This window comes from Chelonia mydas, chromosome 15 (assembly GCF_015237465.2).
Source record: "Chelonia mydas isolate rCheMyd1 chromosome 15, rCheMyd1.pri.v2, whole genome shotgun sequence".
In the NCBI taxonomy this organism is placed as follows: Eukaryota; Metazoa; Chordata; order Testudines; family Cheloniidae; genus Chelonia; species Chelonia mydas.
The window spans coordinates 13,592,497-13,612,541 of NC_057856.1; the positions used below are offsets into that span (position 1 = coordinate 13,592,497).

A 20,045-nucleotide genomic window follows, 5' to 3' on the forward strand; every position below is an offset into this window, starting at 1 on the left:
TCTCTAAGAGCACTGCCCTGCAAGTGCTTCATTGACTGGGATTTTTATAAATCTCAAAATCCTCTCTGCTCATGGACATGTTGGGGACAGAGGTGTGGAAAGAAAAATGTGACCTGGTCAATTGCATGACTAAGAACACTGCTGGCTGATCTTGTTTTGGCTTAGTGGGTTAAGTAATATGCTGAAGGTGATTAGCATCAGGTTAAATTCAGTGGTGCCACATGCAGCTTTAACATTGCACTAGGAGCTGCAAGGCCTCAGCTAACAGTCAGGTATAGCTAGTCAGTAACTGAAATGTGTTCGACACTCCACACAGATCTGGCCCTGCAAAAAGCCAACACTTTCAGTTTTATTGGCTATGAAGCAACTTGGGTTACCTTTCCACAGTCGAAACTGACACTGTTAACAGTCATCAGGCTTCAGCTGGAAGGAATGGAGCTGCCGTGTGACCAGGAAAAGAATGCTTTGCATACTAATATTGGGATTTTCTTTGCAGATGGATAAAATCTCTTAACTCTCTTGGTTATTTTAGTTGTCATTGCTCTCTAGCTGCTGTTGAACACTGGACAGTATTGTCTGAATCTCATTCCTTGTATGGATTTGTAAGTGGCTGGTAACAGTCTATGCTGGTGCAGTTCTGTTACAACTTTCCAGTTCTGCTAAACAGGAAAGAGTATTTCTCCTCTTAAAAAAATAACAAAATAGTGGATATACCCCAGTCTTGCAATGAAAGCCTCTCCCCCACCAAAACTTCATGACCTGAACTTTTGGCAGTGGTTAGTGTCTCCTGAACTGTGTGTGGCTTGCAGTCAGACTGCCATGTGCTGTGTGCCAAGGAAAATCTAGGCACAAAGGACATTTTAAAGTCTTGTTGCTTTGTGAATAAAGAGTGAGATTCTGATCTTGGGAACACCAATATAAATCTGGAATCACTAAGGAGTCAAAGCTACTCTAAACATACATACTGAAAATGAGCTCAAAATTGGATCAGGGTTTGCACATTTGCTAATGCATGTGTGAAAGAAACCAGTTCCCTGCTGAACAAAACTGCATTTCCCACAATCCTTAAAACCATTGTTTTATTCTATGTATTTAATATTTGATGAATTACATTCTAGTCTGGTTCATAAAGATATTCCTCCAGGAGGCACTCTCCCTAATCAGTGTTTGTTTGTTTTTTTTTAAACACAAAAAAAACCCCCCACTGTACAAGGTGAAGCTGTTCCTGATGGGGGCAGGAGATGTTGGAACTGGGCTTTCACAAAGGCCACTTCCAGAGCAGTTACTGTGAAAGAGGCACCAGGGGATTCCTGGCTGGGTGCCTTGCAAGGATTCCATATCAGACTTGCTCAGTTTCCAAGACTATATTTTTCTCTTTGATGGCCAGCCCTACAACCTCAACCTGCAAATGAAAGTCAAGCTGAGTCTTTTCTGGATTGTGCATGATCAGTCATAAAGAGCCTCCCATTGGAATGTAAATACTGCTTTTGATGAAGCAGACAGAATACAATCCACTTTGCTCTCCCATATCTAGTGTGGTGGTAACAGGAATAAAGTAATCCACATTTGCCTCTCACTAATGTCAATAGATTACTTTTTTTAGTATACATGTACCAGTTGCCCTTAGCCTGGGGAGGGCAGGGGAGTTTATAGTACTGGAGAAATGGCTTGCAGCAAGTAGGCTTGAGAACACTGACACATCACAAAGTTCCCCTATTTCTAATAGGGGTTGTTAGGTGTTACCATTGTACACTTCATTTGGAACTAACTGTGGCTTGTGTTGGGTTGTGACTATAGATGTGGCACCTTGTCGCAGAAGAGACCTGCTCGCTGTGTGTCAGAGCTGCTAGTACCAAAAGTAAAGTCTCTGCTACATTTTAGTCCGTTATCCCTGACAGGTCTAAACTCTGTTTCAGAGGGTGGCATAAGCCTAGCTAGCCTTCCATTTAAAAAGTTTTGAGGGGGGGGGTCTCTGATTATGGCTCAGTCTGGCTGTGATAAGGACGCTGCTTGTAAAGCAGTGGCTTCTTGCATCCTGCCCTACAGTTTGACTCCACCTGGCTGGCTGTCTTTCACCCTGTGAAGGGTCCCTCAAAGATGCTTCCAAACAGCTGGAGGCCTTGTTCCCGCAACGGATGATGCCCATCTAGGTGGGCCTGCTGGAGGGAACAGAGCCTTTCTTACTCTGCTGTGTGCTTCTGAATTTTGCTGGGGAGCCTTGGGGTGGTTCCTTCAGTGCGCGAAACTTTCTCTGCATGGAACTCCTCCTCGTGTTGTCCTTTAGCTGAGGGTGTGCTGATAACTTCTGCAGCCGCTCTGGGAAGCAAACGCAGAAACCAGCTGTTAGTTTCTTGCTAGGCTCCTGTCTACTAAACCAGGGATTCTGCCAGCTAACTGATTCCTTCCTTTTTTAATATGGCAATAGAAAGAGTGATGGAGTCTAGTGGCCTGAGCCCAGGATTAGGAGACAAGGAACTCCTGTGCTTTCTAATCCCTGCTCTGACCATCTGTCCCTCTTTATCCTAATGTAAAACACTTCATCCCTCTGCCTCTGTTGTCCCATGCATGAAATGGGGTTGGTAACTTACCCACCACCCCTGGATGTAATGAGGATTAGTAAGACAATGTCTGCAAAACACTGAAGATGGAAAGCTGCATGTAGTAAGGATGGGAAATGCTTCCTGGCTTAAGCTAAACATACACATTTTGGCTTTGTTAGTTTTGTTCCTTTTTTTCACCCCTGTTCCTGGGATCTTCTGTTCCTTTAGCCAGAGCAACAACAACTTTTGGCCAAGTCAGTTCTGGAAAAAGTCTCAAACCAACCTCAGGCCAAATTCCGCAAGGGACTATGAAATGCAGGGGCTAATGATGGTGGACATGGCAGGGATTTGACTGACAATGTCTGACGTTATACATCTATATCACTGGTCTCCCTATGGGGATTTGATGCAGTGGGACCCCAGCTCTCACCTGCCAGCTCAGGGTAGTGTTTTCCCAGGTTCTCCAGTAGGGATTCGTAGTAGGTTGATTCCGAGCCTTCTCCTCCTGCCAACAGAATTAGCAGAACCATGCTCCTTCATTTCATATCCTGGAAAAATGTACTGGGCCATAAGACCTGCTTTAGCTTGTGTAGTTCTGCTAAGTCACTTCAAGAAGAAGTAATTGTTTCACACTAGCATGACACATGGTGTTGGGAGTTTGTCATGATACAATTGCTGCATGGTTTCTATCTATCCACCTACCTACACCCATACACTATTTTGCGGTGTCCATTTGCAATGAACACTGAACATTTCCTTTGTTTGCTTGTACCTTTGCTCTCTTCATTTCTACATAGTGGGATGAATATCCCACTAACTTTGTTCATGTATCTTTGTGTAGAACAAATGAAATCCCACAGAAGGAAGGAGTGGGGATCCTTTCCTATAATGGGGCACGTTGCTCTGGAGGGAGCACGGCAGCATTCTCAGCCTGCAGAGTCTTGGCAAGTAACTTACGAATGACTCTGAGGAGGATGTAGTGCTGCCTCTCCTGGAGGTATTTACTGGCCAGCTCAGATGCAGGATTCTCCACTTCGCTCAGGTTTATCAGGGTCCCCAATTCATCTAGGAGATCAATGCAATCTGGAGACAGAGATTGGATTAAGAAGTTCCTATGTACCCCCAGCTCTACAATTCATACAGAGTTAGAGTTGGCTTCTCTACACAGGGTCACTCAGGAAAGTGACTTAAATTAAACCAAATTAAGGTCACTTTAATTCTGAATAAGAATGTCCACACAACCACCTAGTGCAGTTTAACTAATCCAGTTTAAATTCACAGTTTTAGTTCATTAGGATTAATTTTCCTGAGCGGATTAACTTTCCTGAGTGTCCAGTGCAGCCCTCCGCTTCATCTTGCACTGTCCATGAGAGGTGTGGAGCTACTCCCCTTTGGCACAGCCAGTGGGAGACTCCACCCTGTCAAGTGACCTGGTTACAGAGACATGAAATTCACTTGCCTGCTCTGGTACCCAGTAGTTATGCCCCCACATTTTGTAACATCCATATTTTTAGGTCATTGAAACACCTAGCAAACCATTGCAGTTTGCCTGTTGCTTAGTAAAGGACTTTGGGATCCCATGGGGTTCTATGAATGTATTTTCCAGTGTATTATTTTTAGTTTGTTACACTGATCACAAACTTTATGACCCTTTATGAGACAAGACAGAGAGAAATACGTCATCTGCTCTACCCCCATCCTTTTTGCAATTCAGTCTCACCCCCTTAATCCCAGTTTGACCCATTTTTCACCTTTCCACCAGCTCCCTCATCATGTCTGATACTTTAAGAGCATCTGTGTCTGTCCCCCAGGCAGGTGGCCTTCACTCCCATTAAGAGGGGGATGGAGACATGGTACCTTCTGGCCGACATTGGCATTTCTTCTTCAGGTGCGCGGTGAGGGTCAGGACCCGGCAATGCACGTTCACAATCTCTTGGCAGTCAGCTGTGAAGCAGGGAAAGGGAATCAGCAGAGGAGGAGACAGATTTTCCCCAAGTTTAGGAGCTGCATAACCCAATGAGCCGCAGTGGGTGGTTCAAGTGCAGTGACGAGATGCAGTCAGCGAATGTGGCAGACAGAAAAGGGAGGGTAAGTTTTACTGCAGAAGGGGATGTGTCATAGCCAGACCTGGGGGGCTACAGACCTGTGCTCCTCCTTCCCTGGTCCTTAGAACCACAATCAAACCGGACCAGGAGGCATGCAGAGTATTCTGGTGGTTTAGGAATACGTCTCACTGCTTCATAAGATGCTTGTGGGTTCAGTTTGGTTTTTTAAACTTGGTCTCATAAAATAGAAGAAATAGGGAACTTAGGGTGTGATCGGGCCCTTCGCTTTCCCCTCTGCAAACCCACGAATGTCACACGTGACTTGAGTTTGGGAGTCTCAGCTTAGTCACCCGTGGATATTTGCCTCAAAAACTTGTTAGTTGAGCGAGATTGGAGAGGCCCAGCACATGAACAGCAAGGGGTGGTGCAGGTCAATATGGAGGTGCAGTAACAGACTGGGGACAGGGGTCCAGAGGTAGGCTAGCAGGGGGATCTGCAGGTCAGGACTGCAGTGCTTTAGAAGAGATGTTGGAGGGCTCAGAGCTTGAATAGCAGAGTTTGTAGGTTGCAACTGAGGGCCATTAGCTGAGTTTGGGTAAGGCCTGCACGGTGCCCGCTCATGCTATTGCTGGGCCTCGCCTGAGCTGTCAACCCTTCATTTTAAGAGCACTCAATAGGTTGCACTCTACAAAGCAAATCGATAAACTATCATGTTCTCAGGGGAGCCATTTCTGCCGCTAAACAGCCCGTCAGTCAGTGGGCTATCTTCACTCTGCTGCTGGTGCCCAGGCCGTGGGCCCTGGGTCACAGCAAGTCCACCTGGAGCAAGTGAGCTGGGAGTTGGTCTGCAGTGATACAAGCTGCCCCCAGCCCCTGTTTTGCCAGGGGCCCTAAGCTGCCAGCGTCACCCAGCAAGCGGGTGAGACTCAACAGGAGGGGGACATGGCTAAGGAGCTCAGGAGAACAAATGAATATAAAAGCTATTGTCACTGATGTGATTGGCGATGACTCTGCAGACACAAGGAGCAGAGATGCCATTTCTGCACAGTCACTTTGCTGAGGATGCAGGAGCTGCACTTCAGAGAAGCACAAACCCCGCTGTGGAGCAGGGGCAGCTGGAAAACACGGGAACTTGGTTTTCATCTGGTGTCTTTTGTCAAATTGCTTCATTACGCTGTATGGCCCTGAAACCACAGAACAGTAAAAGTCTGCAGTGACTAACCTCCCTTAGAAAGATGGAGTAAAGTCACCTTTAATGGTCTGAGGTCTGTCTGCAAACAATACCAGATAACGCTTAGCTCTGATTTAAGTTTTTTTATCCCTCAATCTCAAAGTTCTTTACAAAGGAGGTGAAATACATGGTTTTACAGATGGGGAAACTGAGTCACAGGGAACTCACACAGTGAGTCAGTGGTCTCCTGACTCCCTGATCTATTCCCTAGCCACTAGACAACACAGTCTCCCCAATACACTTGCCCAGGCCACTGACTTAAGGCAAACAGATAGGACCACTGAATGGTGGCCGGAAGAGGAACACAAAGTATGCTGTCAGGTTTTGTGATCAGAGAAACCAGCTGATTCGGAGAAGCTGGGTCCAGAGGGCAAAGTCTGAGCTTCCCCCACTTACCTCCATATCTCACTGTAATGAACATAGTGCTTCCACTCTGCTGGGCCCAAACCTCCTCAGCAGCCCCCTTCCTCGAGACTGCTGTCCCTCTCCCCCAAGCCAGAGGACTTTGCTGATGGTGTTCCGACTGCCTTATGTTTTGGGGCAGACTTGCAGGCAGCCTTGGTGACAAAAGGCTGTTATTAAGGCTGGCATAATTAGCCCGCCAAGAGCCTGGGGGAGGGGTGAGCATTTCCCTTGTTAATGCTCTTATTGGTTTCAACAACCAGATTTCCCAGCAACGGGGAAATAACTCCTGCCGATTCCAAAGCTCCTCAGCGAAGCTCTGACAGGGGCCGGGGCAGGGGCTGTGCTGAAGCAGGCAGAAGCATCCGGGAGGGCTGCCCAGCCCATCAGGGCATTGTACGGTTCCAGACCATCTTGATGCCACTGTCTCATCATCAGCACCGAATAACAATCCCGGGGCCTCTGCTTTGGATTCAGAGGATTCCTTGCCCATCTTTTTTCAGGGCCTCAGCAACCCCGGTGCTGCGCAGTGTTCTGCCTGCATGTTTTCCAGCTCAGCTGAACCAACCACCACTGAAAGCCGTCAGCACTGCAGAGCCAGGCTAACTGCACAAATGGCACCTCTGGTCTCGGCTGTCTGCTGCATCAACGAATCCCCAGCCCAGTCCTGACTCCGCAGTCTCGATTGCTGGTGCTGAGAACTGGCAGAGTAAGAGCGATCGCTGCGTCTCCAGAGACAGGGCTGAGCGTCTGGCCTGGCAGCCAGGCCGGGCTTGGCCAGAGGGGCTGTGCGGTCCAGGAGATAGAGCGCTGAACAGGGACACAGCAGCTGGGGGTTCTATTCCCAGCTCTTCTGCTGGGTGACTTGGGTAAGTCACTCTGTACCTCAGTCTCCCCATCTGTACCATGGGGATAACTGTACTGTAAACAGAGCATGTTTGATACAATGGGCATGGGGAAAGCTGGCAAAGCAAGACGATCACAGGGCTGCGTTTCTAGCCGTTGCTGCGCTTTGTGGTTCAAAGCCCTCCTTCCCTCCATTTGAATGGTGATCATTCCTAGTGCTTAGCCAGCACAGTGCCTCTTCTGAGCCATTTACAAACAGCAGGGAATGCATGTTGCTTCACGACCACCATGGGCAAAGCCTCATTTATCCCCATTTTACAGAAGAGGGACTGAGACTCGCGGCCCAGGCCACCCAGTGAGTCAGTGGGAGAGCTGGGATTGGCATGGAGGCACTTGGGAATGCCAGTTTGAATGGTATTCTGGTTCATGCTGACTCTCCTTCAGGCCTTTCCTACTTCAATCAATCCATTTATTTACAGTGGCGGGCTCTTCCTCTCCCAGCAAGGGCCCAATGCCTCGTCCTGGCTTTGGGACTGTTCCCACGGCAACACAAAGCACCGGAAGACCTCTGAGCGGGGATATAACCCGAAATGCAACACTTGAGGCTGCAAACTGTCCCCATGGCGATGGTTGCCAGGCAAACAGTGAGGTATTTATATTTTGGTCCCTTGGGGCCTTTTAGTGGCGTCATCTCCACACAGCCTCTCCTGTGTATTCATGGCTATAGACCTGTGTGTAGCTGCCAAGGTTGCCTTATATGGGCTGAGGGTGTGTGTGGGGGGGAGGTGGGGGGGTGGAGGGGCGGGGGGAGGATTGGTGTGTCTTGGGAAATCGGATGCAAACTCTCATGTTATGGCTAAACTCTCTCATCCTCAGCTTGAGCTGGGAAGAGGGGGGCAGAGCTGATCTAATCTGCCCAGAAGCCTCTCAGGGGAGTCCCAGGCCTCACTGTGGTGGGTGGCATGTTTACAACACAGGGGCAGCATGGGTTAGGCCCACGTCCGGGCCGATACCACAGAGCTACGGAGCTCATGATATTATCCAGAAACAAAGGATCTGGTTGGTTGATGGTTACGGTCGCTAAGCAAAGTTTAAGAGAAGAGGGGTCATTGAAGTCATCCACAGAACAAGCCCAGCCTCAAACATTACAGCTAAAGAAATCACCAGCTAAGGGTACCTCAACAACTCTGACGTCAGCCTCAACATTAACACCCAGTTCGCCCCTCCCCATAAAAAAGATCCATTCCCAACAACTAGCACGCCAACCTCTGTGTTACTATTTCAGAGATGACGCTACTTTCACTGATCTCAGTGGTTTCCTTCCAGATGCAAAGATGTAAATACCACTGAGCCGCCACTTGAGGGGGGTATTTGTTTATGGTGAAACACACAACTCGCAGACATTGCACCTTGTGCTGTGAGCCAGTCGGCAGGGTCAGTCCTTGGCTTGGAGACCCCCAAGCAGTGCTTAATTTGTGCCAGGACTTGCCAGGCCTCAGCCCTGGCACCTCTGGGCTTGGCAGTTCATAGCCCCGGCACGTCTGGGCTTGGCAGTTCATAGCCCCGGCACCTCTGGGCTTGGCAATTCATAGCCCCGGCACCTCTGGGCTTGCTGCATCAGTTATGAATGTAAAAAAATTCCTGGAGCCCCGGCACCTAATTGCTGGTGCCCCGGTTCCTCTTTCATTACAAATTAAGCCCTGCTCCCCAAGGGAAACTCAAGAGGCTTCAAGGAAGCGGTGTCGGGGACTCAAAAGGTGACATGGGTGCCAGTCAGTCAGCACTGAATGCAAGGTCCCAGTGTGGCATCAGCAAACACTGAGCTGGGACAGGTGCTGTATTTCAGATGAGATGTCAAATCGAGGCTCTGAGCACCGGTGTATTAAAGACGGCATGGCACTTTTGGTAAGAGCAGGGCTGCTTGTGCCAGCGTCATGCTCGAATTCCAGCCATTTGTCTACTTGCATGGCTGTCACCTCTCTGGCCTGTCCCCTGCCCTGGGAAGTCCAGCCCCTCTCACCTGCAGTGCTGGGAAAGAGACCTCTGCAGCCTTTTCCACTTCCAGAGACTGCTGCTGATGTCTCCCCGCAGCTGGCTGAACTGCTCCTTGGTAACTGGCCACGGACCCTCCTGCAGCACTGCCTGCTGCCCATCTGGCCACCTTCCCTATTGCCCACCCAAACCTGCTAGTTGGCCCGTCACGCTTATTCGGCAGCTTTAATTGTCTACCTGATGATTAATTATCGAACTGATTCATTAACTGATTTAACTGCCATTTTTATTTGTCTCTCTAAGTAATGAATTCATTATTTAACATTGAATCTCCTCCTCTTCTGTGAATTGACTGCCTCATCCCTAGTCCCCCCTCCTCCTTCACCCCCTTCAGCTCATTCAGGAATGGCTGCTCTGTCCCCATTAAACTCACTGCCATCCACGACCCCTCATCTCCCATCCAACCCTACACACTCAGTCAGTGCAGCCTGGTTCACTGATGGACACTGCCACCACAGCTGCACTTGCCTATACTGGCCTTATCTTCACCATCCTGCTGCCCTGAGGTGATCAAGTAATGGTCACCCACTTTCTTCCCCTCTTTTCAGCCCATCAGACTCTCCTCCCTCTACCCTCTGCATCACTCTCATTTACAGTAGAGGTTCCTCATAATGTTGGAGAGACAAGGTGGGTGAGGTAATAGCTTTTATTGGACCATCTTTTGTTGCTGAAGGAGACAAGCTTTTGAGCTACACAAAGTTTTGTTTAGCTCGAAAGTTGTTTCGTTCACCAATAGAAGCTGGTCCAGTAAAAGATATTCCCTCCCCCACTTTGTCTCTCTTGTATCCTGGGCCCAACACGGCTACAACAACACCACAAACTTCATAATATTAGTAACACAAGATTTTCACATTCAAAATAGGGGCTTTCAGCTTGAAGTGTGATAAGAATATCGCCTGCTACCTAGGACAAGGGCTGCCAGCCCTCTATCTCCAGAGCAGAACTCCAACACTCGCTGCCTAGGAAGGCCTGATGGATGGACTGTGTTTGTGAGGGTGAGCTGATCCGGGTTTGGAGGTCAAGGGAGGCAGTGAGGGTGAGGCTGCTGGGTGAGATGGGACAGTGTAAAAGTTGAACATTATGGACAGTGGTGATAAGGGATTGTGAGGCGAAGAAGAGTCAGGAGTCAAAGTGTGAGGGGGAAGGAAACTCTCCACCCAAAATGTCATTTTTAATATGGGGTCCTGTCAGGGAACTGGGAGTTCTTCTCCTCCAGGGGAAGCAGCACAAGGAAATTTCCATCCAGGTCATTTCAGTTTGGCAATTAATTTCTCTGATCATCTTCTTTCCATTATCCACTCTCCCTTGTTGTTATTTCTTGAAAAGGTCAATGTGCTGGGGTTGCATTGATGTGGGACATGTCTCCTCTGAAGCATGTGCTTTGGGCTGTCTTCACTGCAAGGCCGTGGGGGCAGAGCAGGGTTATTATTAGGGTTACTTATCACACTGTTTCGTCATATGCACGCTGCAGACTACGTCCCTGAGTGAGGTGAGAGATTTTTTTTCTCTTTCCTACTCAGACGCACGCCCAGGTTGCAGCCTCTACTGTCAATTAATGGTGTCTGCAGACTCTACGAGCAACATGAGGCTTTGGAGATAGAGAGAGAGACAAGAGGACATGGGATAAGCATGGCTCTTCTCGTTTCTGTGTTGGTGCTTTCCTTCTTGCAGGAAGTGTTCGTTTCCCTAGGTAAGCAGAGTTGCACCACTTGGGTATTCTCCTGCTTTGGGCATTTGGGAAGTTTGCTCAGTGGAAGAGCCAGATGTAAACCTGCAGTTCTGGGGTTGGGGTGGCTTACAGTGGAAAATGGAAAGATGAAATATTAAAGATGAGCCTGAACCCTAAACCCAGATCAGAACTGCCCTGAACTTGGAGAAACTCAGAATCCAAACATGGATCTGGCCCATTCCTCTAATGAGCTAAACCAAACCCCAGATCCAAACACCTCCAGATCTCTAAAGGGCTTGAAATCTGGGTTTGAATTGGATTTTGTGGACGAGGTCTAGCTCTGTTAATTAGGGCTGTGTTTTCTTGCTGACAATCTTTATACGTTGTTTGAATTACATTATTTCTGGTGCATCAAAGGAGAATTATTCTTTTCGGATTTTGTTTTTTATGGAACTTGACATACAAACTGTGCTGAATCCAGATTAGCAATGAGATATTCACCAAAAAGAGTACCTGCTTTTATATAGATGGAAAAATGAGTGAATAAAAATGCTTTTGTGATGAATAGCAGGTGTAGTTTTCTTCTGAACTGTGTTCAAATGAAAATATATATATTGCAATGTCTATGTAATTATGCTTTAGTATTCAAATATAACTCATGATTGCAGTATAAATTGGAGCATTAACATGGAAAGTAGATGGGACCCAGTTGCTTTGAAATGGAAAAAAATCCCTTTTCCTATATACAAAGAAACAATTTAATTGAATTTAATTAGGTTTTTTTCCCGTCATGTTTTCCTTTGGGCTCTCTAGAATGATGAGATTAAATAATTAGTTCTTGGCATTTATAACAAAAGTAAATTGAGTAATATAATTGATAAGGAAATATTATCTAAGTAGCATAAAATATTTGGGGGAACAGGTTAAAAATTGGGGGCATTATTGTGTATCAAACTAGACTTTATTGATATCCAAAAATTTAAGAAAGAACATTTGTAAAATCCTTGACAGTTCCCCTGAGATGAATGAAAGCCTAGGGCACTTATATTGCCTATCCTATAAAGTTATGTTCAATCTAAATAAGATTACTTTATTGAACAGAAGGCACACACAGCATCAGATGGAGGTGGTGTTCCCAATAGTATCTGATTGTACAATTAACTCAGTGGATAGAAAAACACAAAACCCCGTCACATCATACACAGTAACAGAAATGTAACAATGATGCACCCCCAAGGACTCCACAGGGATTAAAGTCAAGGTCAGCAATGAGGCATATTGTTGGACAATGTGATGGAAGCTTGTAACACTGGAGACTTGTCTATGCTGTGTCTGATCTGTGGCTAAACAGAGAAATTAATTCTCCAAGGTAATCAGTCTGGCACCTTTCACCAGCGGTAAATTAACACACACACAAAAACTAACAGCAAATAAAATGGAAGTAGGTTGAACTAGCTGATGTCATTCCCTACAAAACAGCAAGGTCCAGAGTTTGCTGAGATGCCTGCTTTTAACTACACTTTTCCGTTTTAGGTTCTAGGGAAAACCCTCCAATGATCTCGGTAACTGAAGGGGAACCCATCTCCTTTGAGTGTTCCTTTGATGGATCCCCTGCTGTTGGCAATCCATTCTACGAGATAATCTGGATGTATGAGATGACCCATAAAAATGTGTCCAAGAGGATCCTGTCCTTTAGGATGACTCGTCCCAATACCAGTGTCCCGGTCTCAGTGACTGAAGGCCATTTTAGGGGTCAGTTAGACTTTGAAAAGAGTACCAGCTCTCTCTCCATCCCCGAGGTGCGGGTGAATGACAGTGGCCTGTATTACTGCGAAGTGATCATAGTTCCACTCCCTGTTAAATCAAGAACAAACGGGACTCATCTCATTGTCACGGGTGAGTGTCTCTCTTCTTCTCTCTCTCCTGTTTCTTTCTCTCTATCGGACACTCTGCTGTGTGTGCATGAGAAATCTTAGCTCTCTTGCTTCCTAGGAAATAAGACTTTTGATGCAAGCATGTTTATGACTTATTTAAAAGCTTCTTCAACATATGATCATGCAATTATATTTAAACTATAGCAATTTTCTTGTCAATATTTCCATTGCATCACTTTAGTTGAACATTACATGGAACATGAGCTTATTTATCAAACCAGTCATGTCACTTACATGTCACCATCTCTAGTGCTGGGAAATTGTACATTGGTTGTAATTCTCTTAAATATGACACACCATGCATGGACTATCTGGAACCACTGAGCTTAATGTGCTCCAAGACAAGTTTGTGAGCTTACACTGGTTTGATTTAAAATACATATATATTTTATAGTGTGAGATGGCTCCATAATAACCTGTATAGTTGAGGATTGGGGGAGAAAAATTTGCAGTTTGCTTACAAAAAAAATCATATATGTACATGGCTTCTTGTGTATATTTTCTGCAAATGAATTAGCAAATTTTGACCAAAAAGGCAAATTTGCCATATTTTATAGCAATGGTAGACTTTCTAGTAGACACTTTCCATCCCTAAGGCAAAAAGTATACTATAAATTCTAGTTATTATACCTACTGTATTTCCTTCCTTGAATTTATGAGACAGAGTAATTATTTGTCTCCCCTATACCATTATACAGAACCTTACTCTGTTTTCAAAAATGTCCTGCTAATTTAGCTGTGCTAAATCTAAATATATTTATGGAATATTTTCATAATAAAAAAACTTATTTTAAAAAAAGTGTTCCTGATCTTTGTTATTTATAATAATATCTTAGACTATTTTAATGGACAACTATAAAATAAAAGGAGTACTTGTGGCAAATTGGTTAGTCTCTAAGGTGCCACAAGTCCTCCTTTTCTTTTTGTGGATACAGACTAACACGGCTGCTACTCTGAAACCTGCCATTATAAAATAGTAATCAAATTGAAAAAATAAAAACGTAGTTCAGAGTTACGGAATTTAAAGTTGCTTTTATAACAGAATAACTATATTAGTCTAAAAACAAATGGTCTATAGAAATCTGCTGATTTTTCTAATATTGGACTTTTTTAATAGCTGGAACAAGATCTATTTTCTGGAATCTAGTTTGTTAGATCTATTAATTCAGGATGGGTACAGTCATCATCGTCATCAAATATATTTAATATATCCTAGGTTTTAAATAAATTACCACGCTCCTTCTGTTGTACTGGCCCACTGTCAGTTGTTTCAGAAATATGATGGTTTTTTACATTTGAGAAGGAGCCATCAGTATTCTGAACAGAGTTTATTTACTCTTAATACTTTCCCGGCTTTTCAAAGGGATCATTGATCTGATCCAAAGACTCCAATTGATTTCAATGGGTTTTGGATCAGGCACTATCTGGATGAGTAAGGTGAGAAGGATTTGGCCCTATCTGTAAATTCCCCAGTTCTCAATCATGGGAATTAACCTTAAAAACGTAATTTCTGCCTTATGCATTGTAGAGTTTATTGACCTTGCATCTCTGTCTGTCTTTTTCCTGACATATGATTCAGGGTCAAGAGGTAAACATTTTTCTTCCACAAATAAAACACCATCTCTTAAATGTAAGTAATGATGTGCTGTTATTTTAATGCATTGAATTAATTAACTGTATTAATTAACTGTAATGCAAAGATTCTTTTATAATCATTAAGGCATGTGTGAATTTATAAATAAACACTGTTATAATAAGTCAGTATTTAGGGTTGGATTTTCAAAGGCGCTGAACAGGGTTAGGCACCTAAACCCCAGTAAAACTCAATGACAGTTCCTGAACCTAATGCATGTTTTAATATTAATTTCCAAGTGACTATTGACTACAACAAAAATTACAGCATTAGCAGTATCCCCATTTCATTTCCTGTGGATTGTTGAAAGATGTTCATCTTATTTCTCCCTCTCTTTTCCCTTGTTCTTTAAGCATATTTTGTATTAAACTAATTGTTTTGGCTGAATGTTCATACTTTAATGCATCGGGAACTGGATTGTATCAAACAATTGAGAATTCAGATTCCTTGCACAAGAAAACTGCAAAGGATTTTCTTGTTTTTTACATATTAGCAAAACTTTTGCTCTTTACCCTCTTTGGATATTTTAGAAACACATCAGGGCACTTTTAAAATACAGACACTCAGTTGTGTGTCTGAAGAAGTAGGGACAGTGATCGTTGTCACACTGTCTGGAGTGGCTCATGACAGCTCACGATCGTGAATGCCTACCTCTGGGCTGACTGTCAAAAGCAGGGCAGACACCCCATACTGGTGGTATGTTCTATAATTAGATTTCACCAAATGAGTAACAAATGAGAACTCCTAGATCACTGTAACCGTCTTACCAGGGAGTCACTGTCTGTCCCCTTAAGAGTCTAAGGCTCAGACTCTCCAGTCTATCTTGCCACCCAGGCAAGCTGGATTATATGATAAATGGTCACTTATACCCATAGGCATAGTTTGACTTTTATATTTGAGGGGGCAGCTCCAGTCAGGCCAATGGGGCCACATGTGTGTGTATGGGGGAAATTCAGCAACTGTCCAAGGCTTGCAGTTTGGGGGCGGGGGGCAACACCCCCCCTTGCCCTCCAAAACTATGCCCACGCTTCCACCAAAAATCACAACATATTCAGGTTACACTCAGTCCCAAGAAACCAGTCACTCTCTGTGATAGAACATACCCCTGTGTCCACCTCCCACACACTATTGTAATAATCTTTGTAGAAGGTATGTCTTGTAAGGTATCATTGGAAAACTCATAATTGTCTGGTCAACATTGTCCTGGTAAAATATGTGTGGCAACACTGTGACATTGTAAGATGCCCCTGTATGGTGGTGTTAACGCATGTTCCAAACCACAGCCCTGCCCAAACAGAAGCTAGCAAACAGGTCTGTCCTCAAACCAAGGAATGTGTGCTCTGCCTAATTTGCATTTAAGCTATAAACAGAGTCATCAGCAGGAAGGGAAACAAAAGAGTAAGCTGATGCCTCAGTCAGGTGTAAACAAGGCTGACGGGCCATTGCTTGCTAAGTGGCTATGTTTTGGCAGGAAAGGGGGCAGGGGCAAAAAGAATCTGCATTTTAGCAAAGACACAGCATGGAGTTCCTGTCCACACAGACCGCCTGGCCAGTGCCTTTAGCCCAACCGGAAATGCTTCTCAAGGCTTTGCAGTATTCACACAGAGACCATTTGCAGCATGGCTGTATAATAGCATTGCTTATGGTGCCTGGCTGAAAAAAGAAACCCTTTGAAGTGCAGCAATGTTGGGTTTTGCAAGTCCAGTGATTGCTATCAAGAAAAAGAGCTGGGGATCAATCAACGGAAAAACTTAAAGCATCTACAAAACCACAAACACACACCACCTGTTCACACAGATAGTGACCTAAGTGTGTCTGTTATTTTTGTTGTGTATTTGAGGCTGTTTACTGCTGGTGAGGTGACTTATTGGTGGCTGATTAGTATTGCTGATTACTCGTGATATGGAGCTAGTGTTACAATTCCTTTAGGTAACAGTGAAGTAATGTGTGATACCAACTAACAAAGATTGTCCTGAGACAATCCTCACGACAAATACTGCATAACAAATCTGTGGACAAGGGATGAAGTTATGAAGGTAGCAGGTTGAATTTATGAGGAGGTAAATCTGATTCACAGTTGATTGTACTGGTAAATATGTGAACAGGGAGTGAAAATCACATTGTTTTGAGGTTAGGACTTGCTCTATTCAGTCTTGGAACAGTGCCAAAAAAAGATAAGTATCTACTTCAAGGTGTCCTGTGAAGGACAGTTTCAGCAGTGGGTTTGTGGGGTTTCTTTTCCCTCTTTTAACATGTATGAAAAAGGACTTTTGTAAGGGGCTTTTGGCTTGTGTTTTACCTTTGAAATATCAGGAATGTTAAGTATGGTTTGGCTGGGAGACTTGCTGCAGTCCTGCATGTTTATTGGAGTTGTCTTTCTAGTCTATTCAGTGTCTCTTATACAATAGGTTTCAGAGTAACAGCCGTGTTAGTCTGTATTCGCAAAAAGAAAAGGAGTACTTGTGGCACCTTAGAGACTAACCAATTTATTTGAGCATAAGTGAAGTGATGAAGTGAGCTGTAGCTCACGAAAGCTGATGCTCAAATAAATTGGTTAGTCTCTAAGGTGCCACAAGTACTCCTTTTCTTTTTTCTTATTCGATAGTATCTGAGCGCCTTTCTCATCCTTAATCGAAGGGGCAATATCGCCCGAGGCTTTGCCCAGGAGCAAATGGAAGGGATTCAGTTTCCTTTCTTTTCTTTTTTTGACTTTTCACAAATATTGTTTGTTCTCCTTTGTAGCCACCCCAGACCCAGTGAATGTTCTGCTGATCCCCAGTCTGACTGCTGGGCTACTTCTGTTCCTCCTTGCTTTGGGCTTGTATTTTACATGTAAGTAGTTGCTAGTAAAGACGTGCAAACAATCTCCCCTGCCTCTCTTTAGGCATCATCATACACTTTGCAGCCATGGTTTGTTTTAAGTTACTGTTGTTGTCTCAGTGAGGTACAGCAAATCTTCTGGGAAATGACCAGTTCAGGATGTCTTTCCTGAATTCAGACATGGCTCCATGCTATTTCTCTTCTTTATTAACAAGTCTGTAACATTTTTTAAGTTCAAAGCAAAGAATGAGAAGATAAGAAACCTCTTAATTATGACAGGGAGTGATTGGGGCAGGAGCAAAGCAGCCATATTCTAATACAGGGGTGGCCAAATTTACCCTCTGAGCTGCATATGATAATTTTCATAACCTTGAGAGCCAGCCGGGGCTCAGGGCTTCAGCCCTGCAGCACAGTGCTGCGGCTTGAGACTTCTGCCCCGAGTCCCACCACCCCATCCCAGGGCAGAAGCTCCAAGCTCCCCCCACGACCAGCCTGTTAGGCGGAGAATGGTGAGGGATGGGTTGGTGGGCTCCGGGAGCCAGACGTTACCTGTAAAAGAGCTGCGTGTGGCTTGGGAGCTGCCATTTGGCCACCCCTGTTTTAATACCTAACAGCTAGGGACGGTCACCAAATCTCCACACTCTTTATATCTCCAGCGCAAGGTCTCACTGATACTCTTCCACACTTCAGGCAGAATTTCCAGTGATGTTAACGGGAGTTGCGAGCCTGGATCAGAGTGAGCGTTTAGCCCCTCAGCTGCGAGAGCCTGCTCAAGGGCCAACTGAAGTCAATGGAAAGATTCCCTTTAATTGCAAGGGGTTTTAGATCAGGCCCTTTTGATGTAAAATAAATTAACAGAAGAAAAAAATTGAAAGCCCCTACAAAGCAAGAACCCAGCCTATAAATAGAGACACTGAGGTAGAATTCAGCCTTTCCCCTCACGCCTGCATTCCAAGTCATTCCATAATATGCATGTGTCCTTCTGTATTTTATATTAGTAAAGCGCCGAATCCAGGCCAAGAAACCAGCAGTTTCCCTGCAAATGTCTGATCCCATTTGCAGCACCCCTGCCCCTGCCCAGAGAGAGTCCTTTACACAGCCCGTCGGCCATGAAATGATCTATTCAAAACTGCAGTGGAGCGAGTACAGTGTAAGTGCTGATCTCTGTATCGAAAGTGCTCAGATGTCACTCCAGTCCCAGCGGAGTCACTTGGAGAACGAATGTAAATGATGATAGCTGTAACTGTTTGTACTTCTGTAGCAGCTGAGGCTTTTTAAGTGCTTTACAAACCGCACTGTATATTGTGAGGTAGGTGGATATTCCTATCTTATAGTTACCGATGAGTAAACTGAGGCATAAGCTGACTTGCCCCAGGTCACGGAGTGAAATTCACCCCAGCGCGGAGGGCTTGTGCAAAGCCTCTGCACCTCCTAAGCCCCACATAGGGACTGAGCAGGGGATCCACTGGCTGAGTGGCCGCGTGGGGGTGTCTACCCAGCACGATGCACCATGAGACAGATCTCTGAACTGGCTCTGCCAGGCCAGCCTGGAAGGTCCCATTTTTGGAGGGCAGGGGAAAGTGACACAGGTTCATGTTTACATGAATCCAGGGGCCCGGGATTCCCTGCAGCTGGCGTGGAGAGACTGCGGCTGCAATTGCAGCTGAGACACTGAAGGGCAGCTGCAGTTGTGGGGGCCGTGGGGCAGCCCAGCATTCGGGCCCCGCTCTCACTGTGGCTGATACATGGAGCTGCCTCATTCACTTCATCTCAGCCTCTTCTGCCTTGAGCTGAGGATCACAGCTCAGTGAATGTCACTGTTCCCTGTGCTGATCTGGGGTTCTGCTTGTTTTCAGATGGTGTCCTCTCCAGCGGGGAGCGCTCATGCTGGCGAGCCAGTGACAAAGAAGAAGCCCAGAGCAGGGATCAGTGACCCAGGGACGGACACTGTGTATGCCATACTTCAGGCACCGTGAATGTATTCCCCTCCGTCTCGTGTACCACAAATGTCTCCAGCAAACACCCCTTTTCTTCAGTGGTGTGGCTCTGGCATGTAATAAATGTACTGATGAAAGTCGTGTGATTGGGTGAAGCTGATCTTTAGGTTACAGTATTCCTCAGGCCCCTATAATATTGCTATGAAATGTCCAGTTGGCCTTTGTTGTTGAGGCCCCGTGAGAAGGGTCTGAGGTCCCTCTCTCCCCTCCCTGTCTCTGATTGTATTGTAACAAACTCTGCCATCTTCCTCTCTGCCACTCACCCAGGGATGATAAGCTTTGTAATGGTACCTTAAAAGAGACCTTTTGCATAAAGCATATTCCAGTTACATCATATTCAGATTTATAAGCATATTTTCATAAAGTATATGGAGTGCAATGTCACAACGTGTGGTACTAACATTAACACTACATGACACAAACCGAAAATAGGGGCCACAAGGAAATCAATCTGTGGCGCAGGGAGCTGGGAATGCTCTGGGGACAGATGTCTTTCATACTGTCACAGTGCTGGATATGCCCAGCTTCACATACCTGCATTTCTCATCTGAAATGTCTCTCTCCAGCTTGGAGAAGAGTCTTTCTCTCCACAGCTGGCCTATGGCCTTTCAGCTCAGTTCAGCTAAATCCCCAATAAAGCCAGTTGTTATTTTCCTAAATCACCCCAGATTCTCAATAATTTCTACTCACCATGGGTCAGAAATAGCGCTGGCGTTTTACTCAGGCTCTGCCCCATCCCCAAATGCTAAACACAGCTCCACATAGCTCACAGTTCTCTGACAGCTATCTGCCCATGTTCTGATCTCAGTTACGCTATCAGTGTGGAGTAACTCAACTGCTTTTCGTTGACTTTGGTGGAGTTATTCACAGTGTCAC

The 20,045-nt window shown here is 45.4% G+C and overlaps 2 protein-coding genes across 6 annotated transcripts; one reads left to right on the top strand and one right to left on the bottom strand.

The window, feature by feature from the left end:
* Positions 1 to 94: 94 nt before the first annotated feature.
* C15H22orf15 (chromosome 15 C22orf15 homolog) lies at positions 95 to 6,615 on the bottom strand. 2 transcript variants are annotated; one of them, XM_043529548.1, is made up of 5 exons: positions 6,213 to 6,615; positions 4,398 to 4,484; positions 3,498 to 3,623; positions 2,971 to 3,088; positions 95 to 2,316 (listed from the first exon to the last, which is right to left on the bottom strand). In XM_043529548.1, exons 1-4 carry the CDS (start codon positions 6,442 to 6,444, stop codon positions 2,979 to 2,981), a joined length of 555 nt encoding a protein of 184 aa, XP_043385483.1. In that variant the 5' UTR covers positions 6,445 to 6,615; the 3' UTR covers positions 95 to 2,316; positions 2,971 to 2,978. The 2 variants fall into 2 exon arrangements, with proteins under 2 accessions (XP_043385483.1, XP_007063826.3); XM_007063764.3 differs by having other exon boundaries at positions 2,971 to 3,045; positions 6,213 to 6,558.
* Positions 6,517 to 19,246, top strand: LOC102946337. Of its 4 annotated transcripts, XM_037878727.2 has the most exons (9): positions 6,621 to 7,087; positions 7,544 to 7,713; positions 9,979 to 10,111; positions 10,637 to 10,806; positions 12,319 to 12,681; positions 14,299 to 14,349; positions 17,095 to 17,184; positions 18,171 to 18,322; positions 19,029 to 19,246. In XM_037878727.2, exons 4-9 carry the CDS (start codon positions 10,746 to 10,748, stop codon positions 19,146 to 19,148), a joined length of 837 nt encoding a protein of 278 aa, XP_037734655.1. In that variant the 5' UTR covers positions 6,621 to 7,087; positions 7,544 to 7,713; positions 9,979 to 10,111; positions 10,637 to 10,745; the 3' UTR covers positions 19,149 to 19,246. The 4 variants fall into 4 exon arrangements, with proteins under 4 accessions (XP_027682028.2, XP_037734656.1, XP_027682029.2 ...); XM_027826227.3 differs by lacking the exon at positions 9,979 to 10,111 and having other exon boundaries at positions 6,517 to 7,087; XM_037878728.2 differs by lacking the exons at positions 9,979 to 10,111; positions 19,029 to 19,246 and adding an exon at positions 17,829 to 17,908 and having other exon boundaries at positions 6,580 to 7,087; positions 18,171 to 18,306.
* The last annotated feature ends 799 nt before the right edge of the window (positions 19,247 to 20,045 follow it).